General features: G+C 37.5%; 1 protein-coding gene and 1 pseudogene across 1 annotated transcript; both read left to right on the forward strand.

Moving 5' to 3' along the window:
• Window positions 1-2,485: 2,485 nt before the first annotated feature.
• LOC108576838 lies at window positions 2,486-5,593 on the forward strand (annotated as a pseudogene).
• Window positions 5,594-13,293: 7,700 nt separating this feature from the next.
• On the forward strand, window positions 13,294-20,263 carry LOC108576842. The gene is made up of 4 exons (XM_017939904.1): window positions 13,294-13,354; window positions 13,741-13,981; window positions 18,475-18,710; window positions 20,079-20,263. Exons 1-4 carry the CDS (start codon window positions 13,294-13,296, stop codon window positions 20,261-20,263), a joined length of 723 nt encoding a protein of 240 aa, XP_017795393.1.
• Window positions 20,264-20,558: the final 295 nt, after the last annotated feature.

A 20,558-nucleotide genomic window follows, 5' to 3' on the forward strand; every position in this document is an offset into this window, starting at 1 on the left:
TCTATTCCACTCTTCCGAGAGTGCCGTTTCAAGGCCGTTTTTTAACGAAATATAGTGAGATTGGATTTTTTATTTCAGGTGGTCTCATATATCTCTGATGGGCGGTCAAAAGAGTATAAGTCAGAGTTATTAATTTTGCAGAGAAGCACTTATAATATACTGTATTTTTGCCTGCTATTAGAATTTCAGGTAAAAGAGCGCGAAAGAAGTGAAATTGCAGCAATGTAAAACATATTAGCGTACTTATCCCCTTTGACCAAAATTTGACTTGTACTCTTTTGCCCGCCCACCAGAGATATATTACATTACACTCAGTCTAATCGTTATGAGGATGTCTTTATGTGTTCTGGAACATTCTTTAGGATCCACAATCGTGTATTTCCGAATCTTGTATAAGGATAAAATTACCTGTCAAACCCATTCTACCTGCGCTACGTTCAAGATGTTTCTTTTTCAAATGTTCATATACATTCAGTGGTCAATAGTGTCGTCGTTGAAATGGAGGGAGCCCTCCACTACCGAATATGAGACCCCATTTACGTTTGATTAAATATCGGGTGATAGAAGGAGAAGAAGTCAAAAGCTCCTTGCCCACTACATTCGTTATTTATTTAGACACACTTAAGAAAAATATTCGCTTCGTATGAAAATCGAGAAAATGTAAAAGAGTATAAAATTAATGGTTTATTAAATTAATGGTTAATGGTTCATAGTCTCATTTTGTTTACTTATTGTTGTACCGGCCAATTTTTTATAATAATCACGGTAGATTCTCTTATTAAGTACATAATAAATAAGTACAGAAAGGAAGTTAAATTAATCTGAGAGCAGTGTATTAATGTTTCATTTAAAATTAGTTGATAATGCCAGGATTCGAAGCTAATAAAGAAACTGATCAAATAACTCACCTTTCATGTTATACAAACCTTCCTTGTAAAGGACTATAAGAACTCGTGACGGGCAAAAACACGTTTAATGGCGTATTAATGAAACGATCCACGATAATTGAAATCTCACACAGACGACGTTGTCATTTGTTTTCAGTAGTTGTAAGCATTGTCACATTATTGCAACACTTATTTAGGAAAATACTATGGTGCCTCATATTCGGCACCGTTACTCTACATTTCCAACCTAAAACTGATCCTCCACCATGCTTTACAGCGAGTCGCAAGTTTTGCTTCTATTTTTTTCAATAGATTCAATTTCGCTTTTTATTCAAATTAGATTTTTAAATTCGCGGTATTTTCTTTTTATCCACACTTTAGATGATCCGTCAGAGCTAAAGATATCAAAACTTCCATCTGGCATATCAGCATGCTACTTTGCAAATTTCAATCTTTTTCTCCTGTTGACTTCATTTACGAAATGTGTTCCGTCGCGCAAGTACGGAACACATGGGGTCTTCGTTGACCGGGTTTATGACACGCTCGCACGAGAAGGTTACTTTTGAGAACAAAGACGCTTCGTAGCTCCGCGAAAAAGTAAGTAAATTCTTACAGAACAATGCCTTTAGAATTTCGACTTTTCCGCGTCCTCGATAACCGAAGACGTGTCATAAACCAGGTATTACTGAAGGGTCAATCCACACGCGCGTATAACGGCACTCTCGGCCGAGGGTTGACCTGGCGGGAATTTCCGACGCGTCACCGAAGGACAGCGAAGATTCCACGCACCCGCAGGTAGGGCCCCAATCCTTCCAAGGAAAAGCGCGCTAAGGGCGCAACGGAAGGATGAGTGACACTCAAGGGGCACGTTGATTGGTAATTTGTGCGTACGTGAAAAAACCAATCAGCGTGCCTTCTTGCACTTGGCGGGGGAGTCACGGAGGACTCCAGAAAAATTCGGGTCAAATGTAGAATCTGCCCTACATTTGACTGTCAAATGTAGAATCTGCCCTACATTTGACTGACACTTGTAGAATCGGCCCTACATTTGACTGACACTTGTAAAAATTCTCCAGCCGTTCAAGTACAATTCGAGTCTTTGAAACAAAGTCGTCAATGTTTCGTGACGCACACTACGTTTTGCTAACGTTCAAGATTAATTTGGCGGGTAACAGTCGCGACCGCGAGCTTCCTTTCGAACATCGCAAAAGAGTGCGACTGCGACAAAATGGGTACTTTTTACGAACCATTCTTCCGTGGTATTCTTTGCAGCGTAAAAAATTAGGTACAGGTGATTACATCGATGTTGAACTTGTTTTTGAGATCCGTAGCGATTTTAGGATTTCCTTTGAATCTTCGAATTATTAGTCAACCAACGTGTCCATTTACTGTGCTATTATTTTTTAACGTTTTTCCTTCGCTATATGTATCTGTCGATGATTTATTGGCCGCGATCTACGAACACAAGAAATTTCGTGAAGCGTTTTACACTGTTTATGTAAATTTCTTTTTCTCTCCGTTGCTTCTGAAATTTTTCGACTCATACCGCAACGGTAGCAGCTTGTAACATCAAATTTTGAGCACTTCCGGTTCTAACAATGTTTCTGAATGAACTGACATCAGTTGTGTTTATATTCGCTATGCCATTATGTTACGAGGTAATAACTGTACGAATATTTATTGCTCATACATTTCTGCCAGTTTTTGGATGTTTGTTGATACTTTCATAGGAAATTTGAAAAAAGTATATCTTTCTTTTCGTGTAATTTATTTGAGAGATTTCTAGGCATACGTATAAATTTACTTTTATCTGAAGAAAGTTTATTAATAAACGAAATTCTACACAGTTTTTGTTCAAACTAGCTGCTTCACGAATACTTTCTACACTGACTGTTCGTCTTAGTTTTCATTTCGTATTGAATGAAATTCATAACGTTCGCCTATCGGTTATGCGACATACGTCATTCGATATCTTTAGTTCTCTCCTTTTATTTCTCGAAATTGAATTTTCTCATTCTTTGCTGATAATAAAAAGATTTTCGTTCGAAAACTACGGATTGTTAGGTTCACAGACGTAGTTCACTTTACGAGTTTAACGGTGGTTCTAAAGTTGCCGATGGTGATACGGGGCTGGGCACTTAGTAATTTTAAGAACCTCCCTTCGCGTCCCTTCTTCAAATTTTAGAAGATTTTGATAAGAAGGCCGACTTAGCTTCAGACCACAGAGTGTTAGTACACAGACCATCAGTTACATTAGGAATTATAAAGATTCAGTCAGACTCTCAACGCAATACATTCAATCTTCAGACGGCACCTAGTATTCGAAGTACGCGGAAATTAGTACCCGAGTGCTTAACAGGTTCAAATGATGAATTAAACTTTGACTTGTTATTTTTTATTAACCGTGGAAAACTGTAGTTTACACTGCTCATGAATCATAAAGCAATCGTTTTTACGTTTTATTCAACATGATATAATAATTGATCATAAAGATTACCGAAGATTGTTTGTCTGCCATTTCTTTCGTGAATGAACGGAACTACGTATTCATAAGGATGGACAAGCGATTTTATCGACGGATAGGGACGAGTTGATCATGATTAACATAGTCGATGATCTTGTGGTTGATTGATTATTGGGTACCAGGTAACAAATTGATACCTTCAAATCGATATTCGAAGAACCAATTGTTGCCATAAAATTTCCCCCAAGATTACGTGATTCAGTAGGAACTATTGTTTCTTAGTCATAACGAAGCTTGACCGTGTCTGATAATCGACAAGAATATTTCAAATGAAGTAAGGTATCATTTGTAGACCGTTCGTGAAAAAGGGAAAACAACTTAAGAAAATACTTTTGCGCAATGACCAATCGCAGTAAAAATGTACAGTTACAATGGTCTACAAAATTTTGCATTTTTTTTTATTCCGCAAGGTTTAATGCGCGATTTTCATAGTATTAGGTTGTCCGGAAATAAATTGCGGTTTTCTGTTATGTCATATTTAGGGCTTTTCTATACTATATATTTTAAATTTACGTTTATTAAGTAATATACCATTTGAAAGCGTAAATGTCGCTCTATCATATAAGCGATACACTTTTGTCTTTTACCGTCGTTTGTTCTGAGTATAACTTAAAAACGTAACAACGGACAAGAAGCAAATTCGTACCACATTTTTATATGAATTTAAATTAGGACGTAAAGCCGAGGAGACTGGCCGCAATATCAATCATGTATTCGGTGAAAGTAGTGAACGTACTGTTCAACATTGGTTTAAAATATTTCGTGGTGGTGATGAAAGTCTCGAAGATAAAGAAGGTCGGGGGCGGCCTTCTGCCATTGATAATGATGTACTGAAAGCATATGTCGAAGATGACCGGTGTACAACTGTTAGAGAACTTGCAGAAAATCTAAATGTAAGTAAAACAATTGTATCTAATCACTTGAAGGAAATTGGAAAATCGGAGAAAGCTTGATAAACGGATTCCCCATGAACTCAACGAAGGGCAGAAAAGTCGTCGATTCGCAATTTGCTCTGCACTCCTTAAGCGAAACGAAAGTGAACCGTTTCTTCATCGAATAATAACGTGCGATGAGAAGTGGATCCTGCGTGATAATCGTCGTTCAGCTCAGTAGCTGGACTACGATGAAGCTCCAAAGCACTTCCCGAAACCAAAGTTACACCAAAAGAAAGTTATGGTGACAGTTTGGTGGTCAGAAGCAGGTGTTATTCGCTACAACTTCCTAAATAATAATGAAACTATTACTTCAGAAAAGTATTGTAAGGAACTGGAAGAAATGCATAAAAAGTTATTTGTTAGACAAGCAAGTTTGGTAAATCGTAAGGGACCAATACTCCTACACGATAACGCCCGCCCGCACGTATCACAATTCACGATTCGGAAGATACACGAATTGGGTTATGAAACATTAAAACACCCTCCTTATTCCCCCGACTTATCGCCTACAGATTATCATTTTTTTAAACATTTCGATAACTTTTTGCGAGAAAAAATCTTCCGCGATAAAGAGGATGCTGTAAATACCTTCGTGGAATTTATTAATTCTGGAACTCCTGATTTTTATTGTAGTGGAATAGGAACTCTTGTAAAACGTTTGTTGCCTCGCAAGAAATCGCGACGAACCCTCGGTCTGGCGGATTATCGTCATAAACTTGTTCAATTACACATGGCCGCCAGACCAAGGTACCGGTCCTCTCGCGCGTACCGTACCCCCCGTGGAGAGGTCACGTGCGCGGTGGAAAGTCACGCGGCAACCCCTGGGAAAAACCCAAAAATGGGGGTTTTCTAATGTTAAGCAACATTCCCCTTCCCTTGGAAAGAGCTGCGTCCCACCTAAACAACCTCCTCCAATGAGGAGTCAGCACCTACAACCCCCAGAAGAAATCGGCCACCAATCGGCAACTGGCCGAGCGAATAAAACTAAGGAAACGAGGCAGAAGCGTGTCCTTTTCTGGAAGTCTTGGCAGTTGGTCTTACGAAAATTAGTATTTTGATAGTCTCGTGGCGACATCACCTCAAGTATCACTCTGTTGCAAATAAAACTAGTTCTTAGCATTTCACACTGAATAAATCAAGGTGTGATTAAACTCGCGTACCGGTTCGGCAATTAAGCATCGAACATTACGCGACCCGAACAACGTTGGAAAAAGTGTATAGAATCTAATGGAAATTATTTCGATTAAGTAAATTCATTCTAAGCAAAACTACGCGTCTTTAAATCTCATGTACAGAAACCGCAATTTATTTCCTAATACTTTTTATGCTGAATTCATATACTACCGGGCAAAAGTTTGGAATCACTGTACACTGCAAGTTAGACAGAAATTTCCAAAGTGTTAGCAACTTTAAGAATGTTTCAGCGAATTTTTTATCATTAAAATCAATCGAAATGACGTAAATTGCTATTAATCTCCGCAGCATCAATTTCATATCTATGAAGAATTAGTTGCTAGTTGCGGCAAATGATTTAGTATTGATGTAAATTTGCAGGTGATTCCAAACTTTTTCCCGATAATGTACGTGCAATCGGTTTGTTTCCCTCGCGCAGGGTTTCTGTATGACACACAGTTTAATGTTTAATAACTCCGTTTATAATTGCACAAAATGCGGTACTTGTTGATTCCTTGGTATATTTTGTTTGAGTAACGTTTCCTGTTGGAGTGTCCAACAGTAATCAGCCAGCATATTAATACTCCATTTGCCCTGGCACCACTTTTCCATGCACGAAACGTCCGGATAAAATCGCTCACCATTTTCGTGTAATAAAATTATCCTCCCTGTACATGATTAGCATTTCATTCTTCTGACTAAGCACAAATTAAATTCACCCTGTGCATACTATTATTTACAAAATAACTGAATTTAGTTACTATTGAGTAATACAAAGCGTTATTATGCAAAAACTACGGGTGATGGAAGAGATCTGATTCGAATTCAGAATACAGTAAATTCTCCACAAGTGTCAGACCGCAAGGAATCTAAACCTGACACTCGTAGAGTCAGGGACTACGTTTTCGAGCCTCGCACCCGCCTTTGTAGTTTGCTGAACGTAGACAAGGACAGCGAATAAAAGATAAGAATGAAACGTGAGTCGAGGTAACCAAACGATTTAAATACCAACTTTTTTAATTTTACGTTTTTTTATCCCGAAATTTCTCTTAACATATTGATGAGATTTTTCTGGTGAAAATGACATCAAACACGACATAATTTGGACAACATTTACTTATTAACACGTTCACTGTCACGCCAGATATTTCACAGTATTGAGATAAAACAGCGCCCTGTATTACATTACATAGTCGGCCTACCGTTTGACTGCCAGTTGGAGAATTGGCCTGCCGTTTGACTGACACTTGTAGAATCGGCCCTACATTTGACTGACACATGTAGAATCTGCCCTACATTTGACTGACACTTGTAGAATCGGCCCTACATTTGACTGACACTTGTAGAATCGGCCCTACATTTGACTGACACTTGTAGAATCAGCCCTACATTTGACTGACACTTGTAGAATCGGCCCTACATTTGACTGACACTTGTAGAATCGGCCCTACATTTGACTGACACTTGTAGAATCGGCCCTACATTTGACTGACACTTGTAGAATCGGCCCTACATTTGACTGACACTTGTAGAATCGGCCCTACATTTGACTGACACTTGTAGAATCGGCCCTACATTTGACTGACACTTGTAGAATCGGCCCTACATTTGACTGACCAAAAATCTTGTTAATCGATATTATTTGTACAAATATAGCAGCACGTGCAATAACGCGAATGGATTTGCTGCAGATCCTTCTTAGTAGAAAGTCCACTAATTTAACGAAAATACCGATAACTTTTTTGTTTTTATAACTATTATCTGACGATAGTGAAGAATAAATATAAACAATGTAAAAAATCTGTACCTTGTGTAAATTAGATATTCCGTGGGTACAAGGTAAATTTACACATAATTACGTTTTTCAATGAGATATTTCTTTAATATACAATATTTTAGATTTTAGATAATGACAAATTTAACATGCACAGTAGATCTGATTAATCGGAATAAAAGTAACAGTGTTCGAATTTTTGTACCGATTTTATATTTGCACTAATATAAAATAATTACTGCAAACTATGCACTGTAGGAAACGTGTAAATATTTTTAATTCTTTAATAGGAACTTCAAAATTTTTAATTGTTGTTTTATAGGAACATATACATAGAAATTCCTCGTTTAGAAAATTATCTTTACAAAGCGTAATCTATATTAGTATGTAATTTGAACTCAAATATTTAAAGGTTTAAGTACACATCTGTCAGGGGAATTAGAGTGTAATTTTATCTAAATCAATCAATTTAAGTGAAATTTTGTTAGAGTAACTTTATACATATATAGTGATTCGAATAAAGCGTGCTGAAAAACAATCCATTAATTCCAAATAAAATAATAAAAAATTATAAAAACGTGTTTGTGAAAGTTATTTTTCTTTCATATCATTCAGTCTTTCAGTGGCCACCCTGTAGAATACATATACAAGGAAGGAAATAAAAACAAAATAATATAAACTTTAAACAGCTATTTCCAGAAAATTTGTTTTAGAACACTAGGTCCTTTTTCTCATTCAAGATCACATGTCACATTTTGCACAATATATTGTAAACATGCTATACAGCAATGTGTGTCTTATTGTATCTTTTACTACGCGTTATATCAATTACATAAACTGATCTACTATGCAAATGTAACCGGAATATTGGATACATAAATGTTATCAATATTTTAAATTTATACTGATGCTGGTTCAAATTTTTAGTAGATCAAATTTTGAAGCGTGAATAGAAGAGATATTAATCACTATGTACACTACCGGCCAAAAGTTTGGAATCAATTCTACATTTATCAATTTATCTCATATCAATTGATTCGAATGATAAAAAATTCTCAAAGTCGCTGAATTTTTTCTGGAAATTTTTCTGTAAATTGCAATGCTCGGTGATTCCAAACTTTTGGCCAGTTTTCAGAAGACACTGGCATTTCTACAATATCGTTCAATAGCCGTTTGAAATCACAATTTCTTTTATTTCTATCGCGAACGAAAGAATTCTTTAACCTTCTCCTTGGATTGATCAATACTTTGAAACGTAGTATGTAGCAGTTTATTTCTCAAAGGATGTCTCACTCTTAATTGTACTGTTACGTCGGTATTCAACGTAAGATACGTCATACTCATATTTGCAGGAACGAGACTAAAGTAACTGGTTAAAAATTGTGCAGATTTCTAATCGAACACACAGCGTCTCCTAAAACTATTCGGACATTAACGAAGCAACCATTAAACACGGCCCAAGCAGAAATATTCAGAATATGAAAAATATTTGATATATTCAGCATATTCATTTTTGCTAACAAGTGCCCAAAGGACATGTAATTAAGCTTAATTTGTATTACAGTGTCGCATACGAAACTGCACTAAGCTAACAATACGTAATGCTAAAGCACGATAAATGTTTCATAACGAAAAATCATCGACACAATCCTTTCACAATTGACCAAAATACATCTCTATCCGAATATTTTTTGGAGTAATTGTACATACATCGCAGAAATTTCATTTTCGTCTAGAAAATCACGTTGACAGGTTAAGAAAGTCTAAGCAGAACGAACGATCTGTGTACATCCATTATCGTCGTACTTAGTTTGCTGGATAGACTTTTCTTAGCTGCTTAGCTGTGTAGAATCGAGTGACGCCGCCGGGGAATACCCAATCGCGAAAGTTGATTACCTTCTGCGCATTAATCTGCGGATACTTTGGACAGCTGGCTTGTTCTCTTTTGCAGAGGTATCCATTGTGTTCGAAGCCAAGGTACATCTGCCTCTTGGGTTCAATGTCAAGACGTGTAACCTGCCTCTGGTCCGGCTCGGTGAATCACTGAAACAACGTCCGCGCGCTTATTGTTTTACGCCTCTTATATAACAATGATTACGATCCGTCGCAGCCGATAACACACTTTATGTGGAAATTTCTTTTGTCTCTGGTTTCGTTTCCTGTTTTTTTTTTTTTCTCTTTTAAGGGCACCCACCGTCCATTCAAATCGTTCCGTGACGGCGCCACGATCCGTGATTTTAGGAGTTTAGATCCGCTAGGTTGCGAAAAATTTCGTTTGCATTGGCCATTCACACATCCGGTACAGCTGCTTTTAAATTCTTTAAAAAAGGCTGACGTATGTATGGTATCCGGACTGCAAAACACTCGGCTAGAAGGAGACTTTTTAAGGGTTTTTAAGATTGTTGAAGCTGAAAATGAGGGTCGTTTTTCACGGAAGTAAGGCGTCCGAAAGATACGAGTCCCTATGTGCAGGGTGTCTCACGCGATTTGTTACTTATGACGTTTTTAATATTCTAAGAATGCACATACATAACTTGATCGCCAACGTCCATTAGCCAGACGTGCGCTTAAAAAACGAGCATCGTGAATCATTCGCGTAATCGGCTGGAAACCGAGAAACACATTTGCATCATTTTATTAGTAAACGTAACACCGATTATCTTATGATTTACCGTATGTTTTAATGGTTAAACGCTCGAACATTCGACACTTCGTAGATATCCAATGACGCACGCGTTATTCTGAGGTTATACGAAAGGATCTTGACACGTTAAACGCCCAGCCTGTTTTGCTTACCGTTCCGTTCAGGCCACACTTGGCCGTCAAGTGGGCCATGCAAACTATAAACAGAAGACGGTTAACGAAAAGTATACTGTCAGTCACCGGTGACTGACGCGGCCTGAACGGAAGGCATAGTGACTGACATGGCGCTTAACGTGTTAAGGTACGATTACAATGTTGCAATTTAAATTAGATTTGAATTTAGCGACAAGTTAAACTTCAAGGTTTTGTGAAAGATATATAAAAATAAAGTAATTAAAGAGTATACCTCAAAATTTGACCACTATGGTACCACTAATGTACCACTATGGTTGCCATTTATAAACTCACAAATCTAGAATAGAGAGCATTAAAACCTCGGAATTTTCTGACTGAAACCCGGACAGTTCTATTTTTTAGATTAATTGCGATTGTTGGATAACCAACTGCCTATTGACATTGAGTCACGAAGTCACTCTAAAGATGAACCCTGTAACGTCGAACACAAGTTACTCATCGACTCGCTGACTGTCCCTTCAAGGTCCTGTCCAGCAATTCGTCACCAGAACCAAGTTCACCTTCTCCTCCAAATCCCTTCCTTATAAGTATACTCGAAAAATCCCTCAGAGCATCATTACAGAAAGCAAGCGAGTATAGTTAAGAGTGGTCGTTCTAGTACACAGCAGCAAGAAACCAACGTTCTCTTCTCTTCGTGAAGTTCTCTTCCGAAATAAACGTTATATCGGTAAAATATAATCGGGTGTCCACTTTCCTCCCCGGATTCCAATACGATATTCCAAGATAAAAGCTTCTTTCTTGCGTTTGCATTTATACTGCTTCTGATGCGAACGCAACACTTGAAAATCGCTCCTAGAAAAACAGGTGCGTTGCAAACGAACATCGGAAAACCCGGATCACTACAGAAAATCCCCCCGGACGCCTTAAAAACTGGAGCAAATCCGGCTATGTACTACTGACCAAGAGGAAATCGCCAACCTTCTTGCATGCAATTTCCAAATGAAATCAAGTGACGGTAATTATGATAAGAACTTCGTTGATTACATATCAAATCGAACAGGAATAACCGCAAACGGTAACTCCAACTCTAGCAAAACAATCTTTTGCCACTGGAAGACCTGGAAGTAGCGCTAAAAAATTGCAAAATCTCCTCCCCTGGCCAGGACGGAATTCCCAATTTACTTCCAGCTAATCTTCCATTCATCGGAAAGACATACTTATTTATGTTATGTAATATAAATACGGTGCATTTCCTGATCAATGGAACGAAGGAATCCTACCTATCATACCTATTTTTAAACTAAAGACAGACCTTACTAATCCTTCGAATTACCTATTGCATTAAGAAGTACAACGTGCAAATTGATGGAAAAACTTGTTAAAAATTAAAATTACACTTTAATATCATCGTCTCAGAACGACTGTAAGAAATTTCACTTCACTTTGGATCAACTCGTCAACCTCGAGACGAATACAAGCGACGCTTCTGCTAACAAGCAACACACCATTGGTACATGTATGGACACTGAAAAAGCTTATGACATGGTATGGAGGCATCGCATTATTTAAAAAGCCATAGCATCACAGGTACTATATGCACGTTCGTTGAAAACTTCCTTAAAACAACACGGATAAAAGAAAAGCAACCATATGTCCAGAACATATACACAACTAAAAATGAGGTACCACGAGGCTCAGTGTTAAGCGTTACCTTATTCTTTAAATAAGTAGAGTTGACTTTCTTTCTTCTCAATAGCCGAAACGTATTATGAAATGGAAATTTCCTAAGGGTCAACTCGACATCGAGTTCTAACGATGCGCAGAACAGTTGGGTCAAGGCCTGGCGGAAATTCCAGACCGTTGCCAAGCTTTTGGTACATCGCACGTCCGAGCATGTAAAAAAAGGAAAACAGCTCGCTAAGGGTGTTAGACACGCTGATTGGCAATTAGAATTGTTTCTTGTGACCAATCAGCGTGTCACAACCTTTAACAGCGACCGAGCAAGCTGCTAAAGGACATAACCGGTAATGCTAGTAAAAACTGGGGCATACACGAACATTCGAGTAGCTCGAAATTTGAACCGATGTTTAGTAATTTAAATAAAAAAATAATCATTTTACTTGACTAAATTTTGTACACGAAATCTTACAAGTTCTATAGCACTTAGTTCGGTCCAGAGCCGCTCGAAACAATTCGAGCTACTTGGTTTCTTCGGGTTACTAGGTTCTTTGGAGTTATCAGGGGCCATAGCCGTGCATGTCTATAGGTTCCCGTTCGATCACCGAAGTCAAGATGCACTGGGCGGCGTTCCGTAAGAAGATGGGTGGCCGCTCCACATTCGTCTCTGGAAAAGCCGTGCTGCTGGTTTTATCGGGCTGAAATTTCACACAGACGTTAGTTCCATCCTTACTAACGTGTAGAAATTGAAAAAGTCCAACAGCAAAAATCCTTACCGCCAAATTTGAGGTTCAAGCATGGCCGGGCGTCCTCGCTTGTTCTTCGGTTGGTGGTTTCGATGGAAACTAGAAACCTGGTCTGATAGGGGATAGCTACTACAAAGCTTGAGGCACCCTGAGTCCTTCTAAGGACGACCCACACTAGTAGTAGGTTCTTCAACAGCAAAAATCCTTACCGCCAAGTTTGGGTTAAAGCATGGTCGGGCGTCCTCGCTCATTCTCCGGCTTGTTCTTCGGTTGGTGGTTTCGATGGAAAGTAGAAACCTGGTCTGATAGGGGATAAGCTACTACAAAGCTTGAGGCACCCTGAGTCCTTCTAAGGACGACCCACACTAGTAGTAGGTTCTTTGGAGTTCTCGGTTCTTTCGAGTCCTCAGAGTTTCCGCAATCGTCTATCATTCGAGACGATATACTGTACAAAATCATTCGTTATTCAGTTCGTCGACCAATCGAGACAACATGATACAACAGTCAAATCGTCGAACGTTCGAAACGATCGTGTATTACCATATGATCTACCGCTTACTCCACCACTCAAATAAGTTGCCCAAAATTAGTTTGGTGGGGAACAGTGTGCAAACTTGAGTTCGCCCATTTGGAACGCGACGCAACGCACGACACGAGTCATCGCGCGATTGTCACTCTATTCGTCGAAGAGTATTACGCGAGCGGACAGACTACGAATATCAATAAGGATTTTAAGGTCGTTCATACTTATTGAAAAAGGGCGGAGAACAGTCAGCCAGAGGTTAGAATGCGTCCAGACATGGCGGGGAACGTCTTTTATATCGTGCTGTTATGTTTCGTGTTGTTAGTTGTGTGGGCAGGTAAAAATTGCACTTTCGTTTCAAAATGATCGTACGTTACTCAAAAAGTTGTTATTAATTTTCAGTGTTACGATTTATTTAAAAAGAAGTTGTTAATAGTACGTACTAACCTTGTAGAAAAAGACTTACAATGTCTTGCGACAGTGTACTGATATCGTTAAACGTTGTTTCATGGCAGTTCGAAGGTGGTGTGAATTTCGTTTCTTCGTGATTATGGAGCTTTTCTTTTACCTGTTTATCGTTGATGCAGCTCTTTTGCATTCTTAACTTACCAAAGAATTGTAGCAATATTCACTCCCAATTTGGGTCGAGAATTGCGAATAGAAGTGTAATCGAGGAAGATTTTCTATTTCAAGAATGTCACGAGAAAAAGTATTATTCCGTAGATGATCGCGTTCTTCTCACTGAAGTAGACGAACGACGATGGAACACGCCACCGGAACTTATACCGGAGCAAGTTATCAAAACAGCCGACACGAAATATGAACGATCGTTGTCTATTCCAATCACGACAAATATCAATGTGAACACAATGAACAATGCACAGACTTTGGGCTTTCAAGTAGCACCCGACGGCATCAGCTACTCTGAAAACAACTTTAATCGTCCGTTGTTCCAGCCGAATGGGTACGTTTTTAAATTACAGGAATCTGGGAAACCTGTCGTAATTGCCTAGATTTCGCTGGAATTATTTCGTTATCAAGTAGGTTTACTTTACGGAAAAATTAATTTAACTAATTTTAGAAAGGAGTACTCTGTCTTGTGTAAACTATGTTGTCAATATTATACACAGATACGAATAACTACTATTTTTACAAACTTTTACGAAGTAGGTCCATATGAGCCGGTTTTTTTTAAAGTGGTATAAGTCCAATTTTGAAATAAGCGAGTTAAGGCTAGTTTCAGCTAAACACGAATGACTTCTTTTCATATTTATGATAACAAATTTAACGCACTACAATATCCTCGTGAACTCATCAAAAGAAGTTTAACTGTTAAATGTTGTTGCATAAATGCTTTCCACTTATAGCTAAAAACACCTTGTTTTCCTTTAGCAATATTAATAATTATCACATAATAAAATTTAACATGTTCTGGAAGTGACGTGGTATAAAATAACAAAAATAATTTAACAAAAATATATTTATTCATTTAACCGATAACGCTTAAACTAATTTTAAAATGTATAGGCAGCACGATGCACGTAGAAAGAGAGTCTACGACAAAAAGCCTCGTGCCTTTTTCGGGGCTCCCTTAACACGTTAAACGCCCAGCCTGTTTTGCTTGCCTTTCCGTTCACGTCACACTCGACGTGAAAACTGCTTCTTAACTTTTGTTAAAATGTTATATTCCTGTTCTGAAAGCTTCGATTGAACAAAAATCGATGTCGCCTAAACAAAATGTTTTGTCTCACAATCAGAACGCAAGGACCGATGCGCGCGGCGGTGTAGCATGAACCAAAAATCGGCGGCCGGTCCCTGGGGGCCGGCTGGGCGTGAACGGAAAGTCTACGGCCGGTCCCTAGGGACCGGCGTGGCGTTTAACGTGTTAAGTAGCCCCTTTTCCCTGGGACAGTCCCAGGAAGTGGGGGCGCGGGCCTGCATTTCCGAGGCAATACTTTTGTCCTCGAGGACGAAGAAGGCCAAGAGTCGCCAGGCCTAAGTGCGTGGCCCCCCGTGGCGGCACAATGTTTACAATTTTAGAAAGATTAGTCGAAATTATTAACGTTTGCCAATATTTTTTAACTAATTCCTTAAATAGCTCAATATAAAAATAAATGGACTTACACCATTTAAAAAAAAAAAACGGCTCATATATAAAATGCTCGAGGATAAAGTGTTAAAGATCGTTTGATTATTGGAGTGGCAAAAAATATCGCACACCTTCCATTTAAAAAAATATACGAAATAAGTTATTTATTTCAATAGTTTCAAATTGTTTGCATGAAATTTTTTATTTATCAAGTTACCGTCGAGCAAGTGCTGTAATATACCGTATTGATATGAAAAAGGTTTCTGGCATTTTTATTTGTTAGATGATTCATTATGAAATTCATAAGGATCTGATTAAAGCAGAAATTGTAACAATAAAATTTCGAAAACACATCATTTAAATATTTTATTTGAAAAATTGAACAGCTGTGAGGCCATCGCCATCAGAATAGTCTCATCGAGTCTGCATACACGCGCATTTCATCTTCGCATCCATTGCTCGTAACATTTCTGGTATTATACAGGGTGTCTCAGGGTTTTGCCGCCAAACGGTGCCAACATGTTTTAAAAATAAAAATAGGAAAAAAGATGTATAAACATAGGTTCATGAGTACTTTATTAAAGAGTTATAACAAAAATGCGACATCGAAGGGAACGGTAACAGACATGCGGTTACTATAATGCACATGTGGGCAACTCGCGGCCCGCGACTTCTTTTAGTTTGGCCCGCGGTCCGTCCCCGCGAAGTCTTTAAATCCGACCCTCTATGTACTGATTGGTATCGTGTTTAATTTTATAATTTTATTTAATATACGAGCCCTTTTTATTTAATATCTAGCCAAAGTTGTATCGAACACATAATGACATACAACATTACATTGAAGATATTAATATATCGATACACAAAAACACACGCGAAAACCCATTTAGTTTGGCCCTTGACTCGGAGAGAGAATGACAATTTGGCCCTAGAACCAGGAAATGTTGCCCATGCCTGCTATAATGCAATGTATAAATACAGTACACTCATTTTCAGTCAAAAAAGTCTCCGTACATCTCATTAGAATTTATTTGGCGTTGTATAATTTCAACGAGGAAGGTAGTAAATAAATAATATTTACGTTATTTTATTTGGAAACATAAATTTACTATTAGTATAAAGAAAAATGATTCACATTCATTTGTTACCAATTAAACTAAGGAAAAAGTATAATGTAACCAAAAATGAGATGAAAAAAATTTCTGTAGTCTTCTTTACGGGCAAGTAAAAAAGACGTTACTCGAAATATTTTTGCCACAATATTTACATTTATTTGTTTAATTATTAACAAATGAATGTAAATTATTCTTTTTTATGCTAACAGTAAATGATATGTTTCTAACTAAAATAACGTAAATATTACTTATTTACTACTTTCTCTGTTAAGTCCTTGTCGGATTTAAAGACTTCGCGGGGACGGATCGCGGGCCACGAGATGCCCATGTGTGATCTATACACGGCGCACCGCGCATCGACGTGCGTTTTTCGTCCACAATGTGCACTCGAAAATAATGCGAGTTAACGGTGTTACAAGCGAGAATGACGCTTGTAACAATGTTGCATTCAAGCGTAGTGCTTGTAATAATGTTTGCGTTCGAAATAACGCTTCTAATAATGTTGCAATCAGAAATAGAGATTCCAACAATGTTTGGCGGGAAAATTCTAGGACACTCAGTATATATTCACTTCCTGCCATTTGTTTTAATGCCCGCGTTACATCACTTTAAATTTCAGAAACTGCGTCTCTTCCGTGTTTCCTTTTAATTGAGGAAATAAAAAAAAAAGTTATAAGGACGTACAGAAATCAGACGAATACGGTGGATGTTCCAACGTTGTAATTTTCAATTTAAGAATTCTTTCATCAGAATTACTTAGCGTAAGGAAAAGTCATGATGCATAATACACAACGAAGCAATTTCAGGTCGGACTCGTTTAACTTGATTGACAATATTTATCTTTCGCTTACATGTTGAAGGGGGATCAGGCTACAAAGCGGAAGATATTTTATATACGCTACTGTAAAAGCCCGATTACCGGAATTCTAAGATTTACCAATAACTCGAGATAAAACTTACAATTTGAACGTAACAATCTGTGTTTCCGGACTTTTATTGATTTATATTGATCTAGGTTAAGATTTAGCGCCGGTGCCTCTGACATTTTGAGGTTAAGTTAGCCTATACTTTCGTTTTTAACCTAACCTAACTTAACCTTCTGCGCTCAGGTATTTACCGCAGCTTAGTTAGTAGTATAAATCTTAAGATTTTCCAATTAATTGCGGTAAAAGCATGAAATAAGTATTGATTTCATAATATTTCGGGCTTATACCGACATTGGTTGGTAAATGTTAACATTCACCGGCGTTTAGGCTTTTACAGTAACATATACGTATTTACATTTATTGTGGCTACTTTGACGGAAACAAAATTATTTTCGAAGCTTGAAACTTTGTTGCCACACCTCGTATCGCGACTCGTAAAAAATAATTTTACTTCGGATAATTCTTAATCTGTTATTTAAGAACAATTTTTGACAGTGCCGCAGTATTTGGGCCCACGCCTATTGGGTCATATGATACATCGTTGAAAACTCCTATTCAGAAAGTATAAGTCAAATTAGAATACGGTGAAAAAAATACATTCTCTCTGCGAAAATATCATTTTACTTACAAGTACATTTGTCATTGCGTATATTTAGACGTGAATTGAGACGAGACTTTATACAACTAATCGTGTGTTGGAAATATTACTGCACCATTGGTGTGTATAAGATTACGTTATCATATTGAGCTAGGTTTGGGATAGATATATTTCGGCAGCCGTCTACGCTAGTGCCGGATTTACTTACTAATCCATATTTTTTGAATGGGACATTTGCGGTAGCAATGGACACCCATTTTGGACTACTCTATTCGTACGCTTTCCAATGATGTGTCATATAACCCAATAGGCATGGGCCCAAATACTACAGTACTGCCCCGGCTTTACACATTTTAATCCATATTTTTTGAATGAGACGTTTGCGATAGCAATAATTACCCACGTTGGACTCCACTACTCATACGCATTCTAACGATGTACCACACGACCCAATAGGCGTGGGCCCAAGTACTATAGTGCAGTCCACAACAAAAGTATTATTTCTGTTACATTGTTTAAATTAAATTTAGGAGTCGAAGCCAGCGAATTTATTTATTTCATACAGTAATGGCGAATACTTCTATGCTGGCCTTAGGTACATGCTTATTTTGCCTAATGGTAAACGCGGCCCTGGACCTAACCTAAAAATACAAACATTTAATTTCTTACATAAATAATTGTATAAAAGAGAGTTGTATAATAACAAGTGATGCACATACATATTTTCAGAGGCATTTCACAAAGTCAGTCGGTTTCGTTGGCTCTCGGATCAACCGCTATGCATGCTTCTGCATCGGGAAGCATACAAAATGGACACGGAATCGCGACATCTATCGGTTCTCTGCATTTTCCAGCTCCTTCGATTTCAACTAACACTGCATTCCCTTATGGAATGACTTCGATCCGATTTCCGGGACACAATCGGCCTACTTGGACTAACATTCGACCGAATCATAATAACAACGGTAACGTAAAAAGTTATACACAGCGACTCTTATTAATATTCTGACACTCTTCAGAACAGTACAACGTTTTTAAAACTGGACTCGAGTTTTTTTTTTAGGAGTTGGAAGGATTAGTACACTAGATGACGTGTTCAAAATTTTTTGAAAAAATTGTAATTGGTGGAAATCACGAAGAAAATGGCAAAGGTCACTTTTGACAACTTTTTTAACGGAGCCTGTAATGAAAATTTAAAACACACGTTTTGTAGATTTATGTCAATTATACACATGCTGAAAATTTAATAGAAATTGGTCGATGGAGAAACAAGCGGTAGGCATCGAAAGATGTAAGAATCTTCAGATTTATTACTAATAGGCAGAAAGTCGTGACAAATAGTCATTTTTACAATTTTTAACCATTCGTAGCTCATAGCAATGTTATTCGATTTCGATGCTAACTTCTTTCTAACTTCTAAAAAAAAAAACTCGAGTCGCTATGTCCAATTTTAAAAAAGTAATACTGTTCTAAAGATTGTCCGAATATTAATGAGAGCCACTGTAGTATCCATTCTAGAATAATGATCGATACATTAAAAAGTATAATAACGCACAAAATGTGCAGTAATGTTACAAAAATACCGATCATCTCATGTAACTCGTATGAAATTATACAAAAAGAGGCATACCTTACCGATTTCAATGACCTTCAAATATATTATAGAGGACAACATTTTGAATAACTTTTCCCCGTATACATTGTACATAACCGCCGCTAGGCCTTAGTTTCCGAGATATTAGCAAAAAACTTTCGTTAAATTTAGGTTAGGTTAGGTTATTCTGGTGTCGGCAGTCGCCCCACGGCGACTGCATTCCTGTGTAGCCCAATCTGAACCTAACTCATCGATGATAATCAGTTTTAATGTCAATAAAGGAGAAAAATTAACAGGTTATAGGTTATGTTAATGTAATGGCGCCACCAGGCGGCCGGTAACGCTAGTATTAAATTCTGAGAAACTTTTCTCGATAATTATAAATTGTAAATATTATCTTATTTATTAGAAAATGCAAGTGCAACCAAAACTTCACCCTAATTTAACTTAAATCTAAGTCACACCCTTAGAAAAGTACATAGCATTAAATATATGTGTAGAGTTAAAAATATTTTTGTGTACCTATATCTGTGAAAACTAAAGCCGAACGGTGGTAACACGTATAGAGAAAAGTTACTCAGAATGTTATCCTCTGCGACACATTTGAAGATCACCGAAATCGAAGAGGTGTGCCATTTCCTGTTTAATTACCATTTATACTTTTAACAGTGAACGTGTTAACGAGATAGTTTGTCGATCGGCAATGTTTATCGAGTGATTAACGGCAACTTTTTTTTAGGCCAACATCCTCAGCGGATGCCGAAATTAGACATCGAAGTCCAACCGCATCGTAAACAAAATGACGGACCAATAACGTTACATATCTCGGCCCACGATATGCGATGGAATAATAGGCAACCGCAAATTCGTATACACAAGTGGCAACCTAGTTATAGAGATTATTATGATAACGAACAAACATAAACGAAATTATGAAGGTAGATTTGATTTTAAGGAATTTTATTCACCGTTTTGGTAATTGAGTTGGAATAAATTCAAATGTGTTTAATACACGTTAAAAGTACACATATTAATTCACATGTGATCAAAGTTACGTGCAATAATTGTAATTTGAGTGTCAGACGTAATTTAGGCTGAAAATTATGTTCAGCAAGATTTTCTTATAATTTTAGAAGGATAAAGCTATTAAATAAGTTCATTTAGTAATAATTTAATAAAAATATACTTTTGTATTTTATAAAGGTATACTCAGTAATAT

The sequence above is a fragment of the Habropoda laboriosa genome, unplaced genomic scaffold (assembly GCF_001263275.1).
Source record: "Habropoda laboriosa isolate 0110345459 unplaced genomic scaffold, ASM126327v1 scaffold529, whole genome shotgun sequence".
Lineage (NCBI taxonomy): Eukaryota > Metazoa > Arthropoda > Insecta > Hymenoptera > Apidae > Habropoda > Habropoda laboriosa.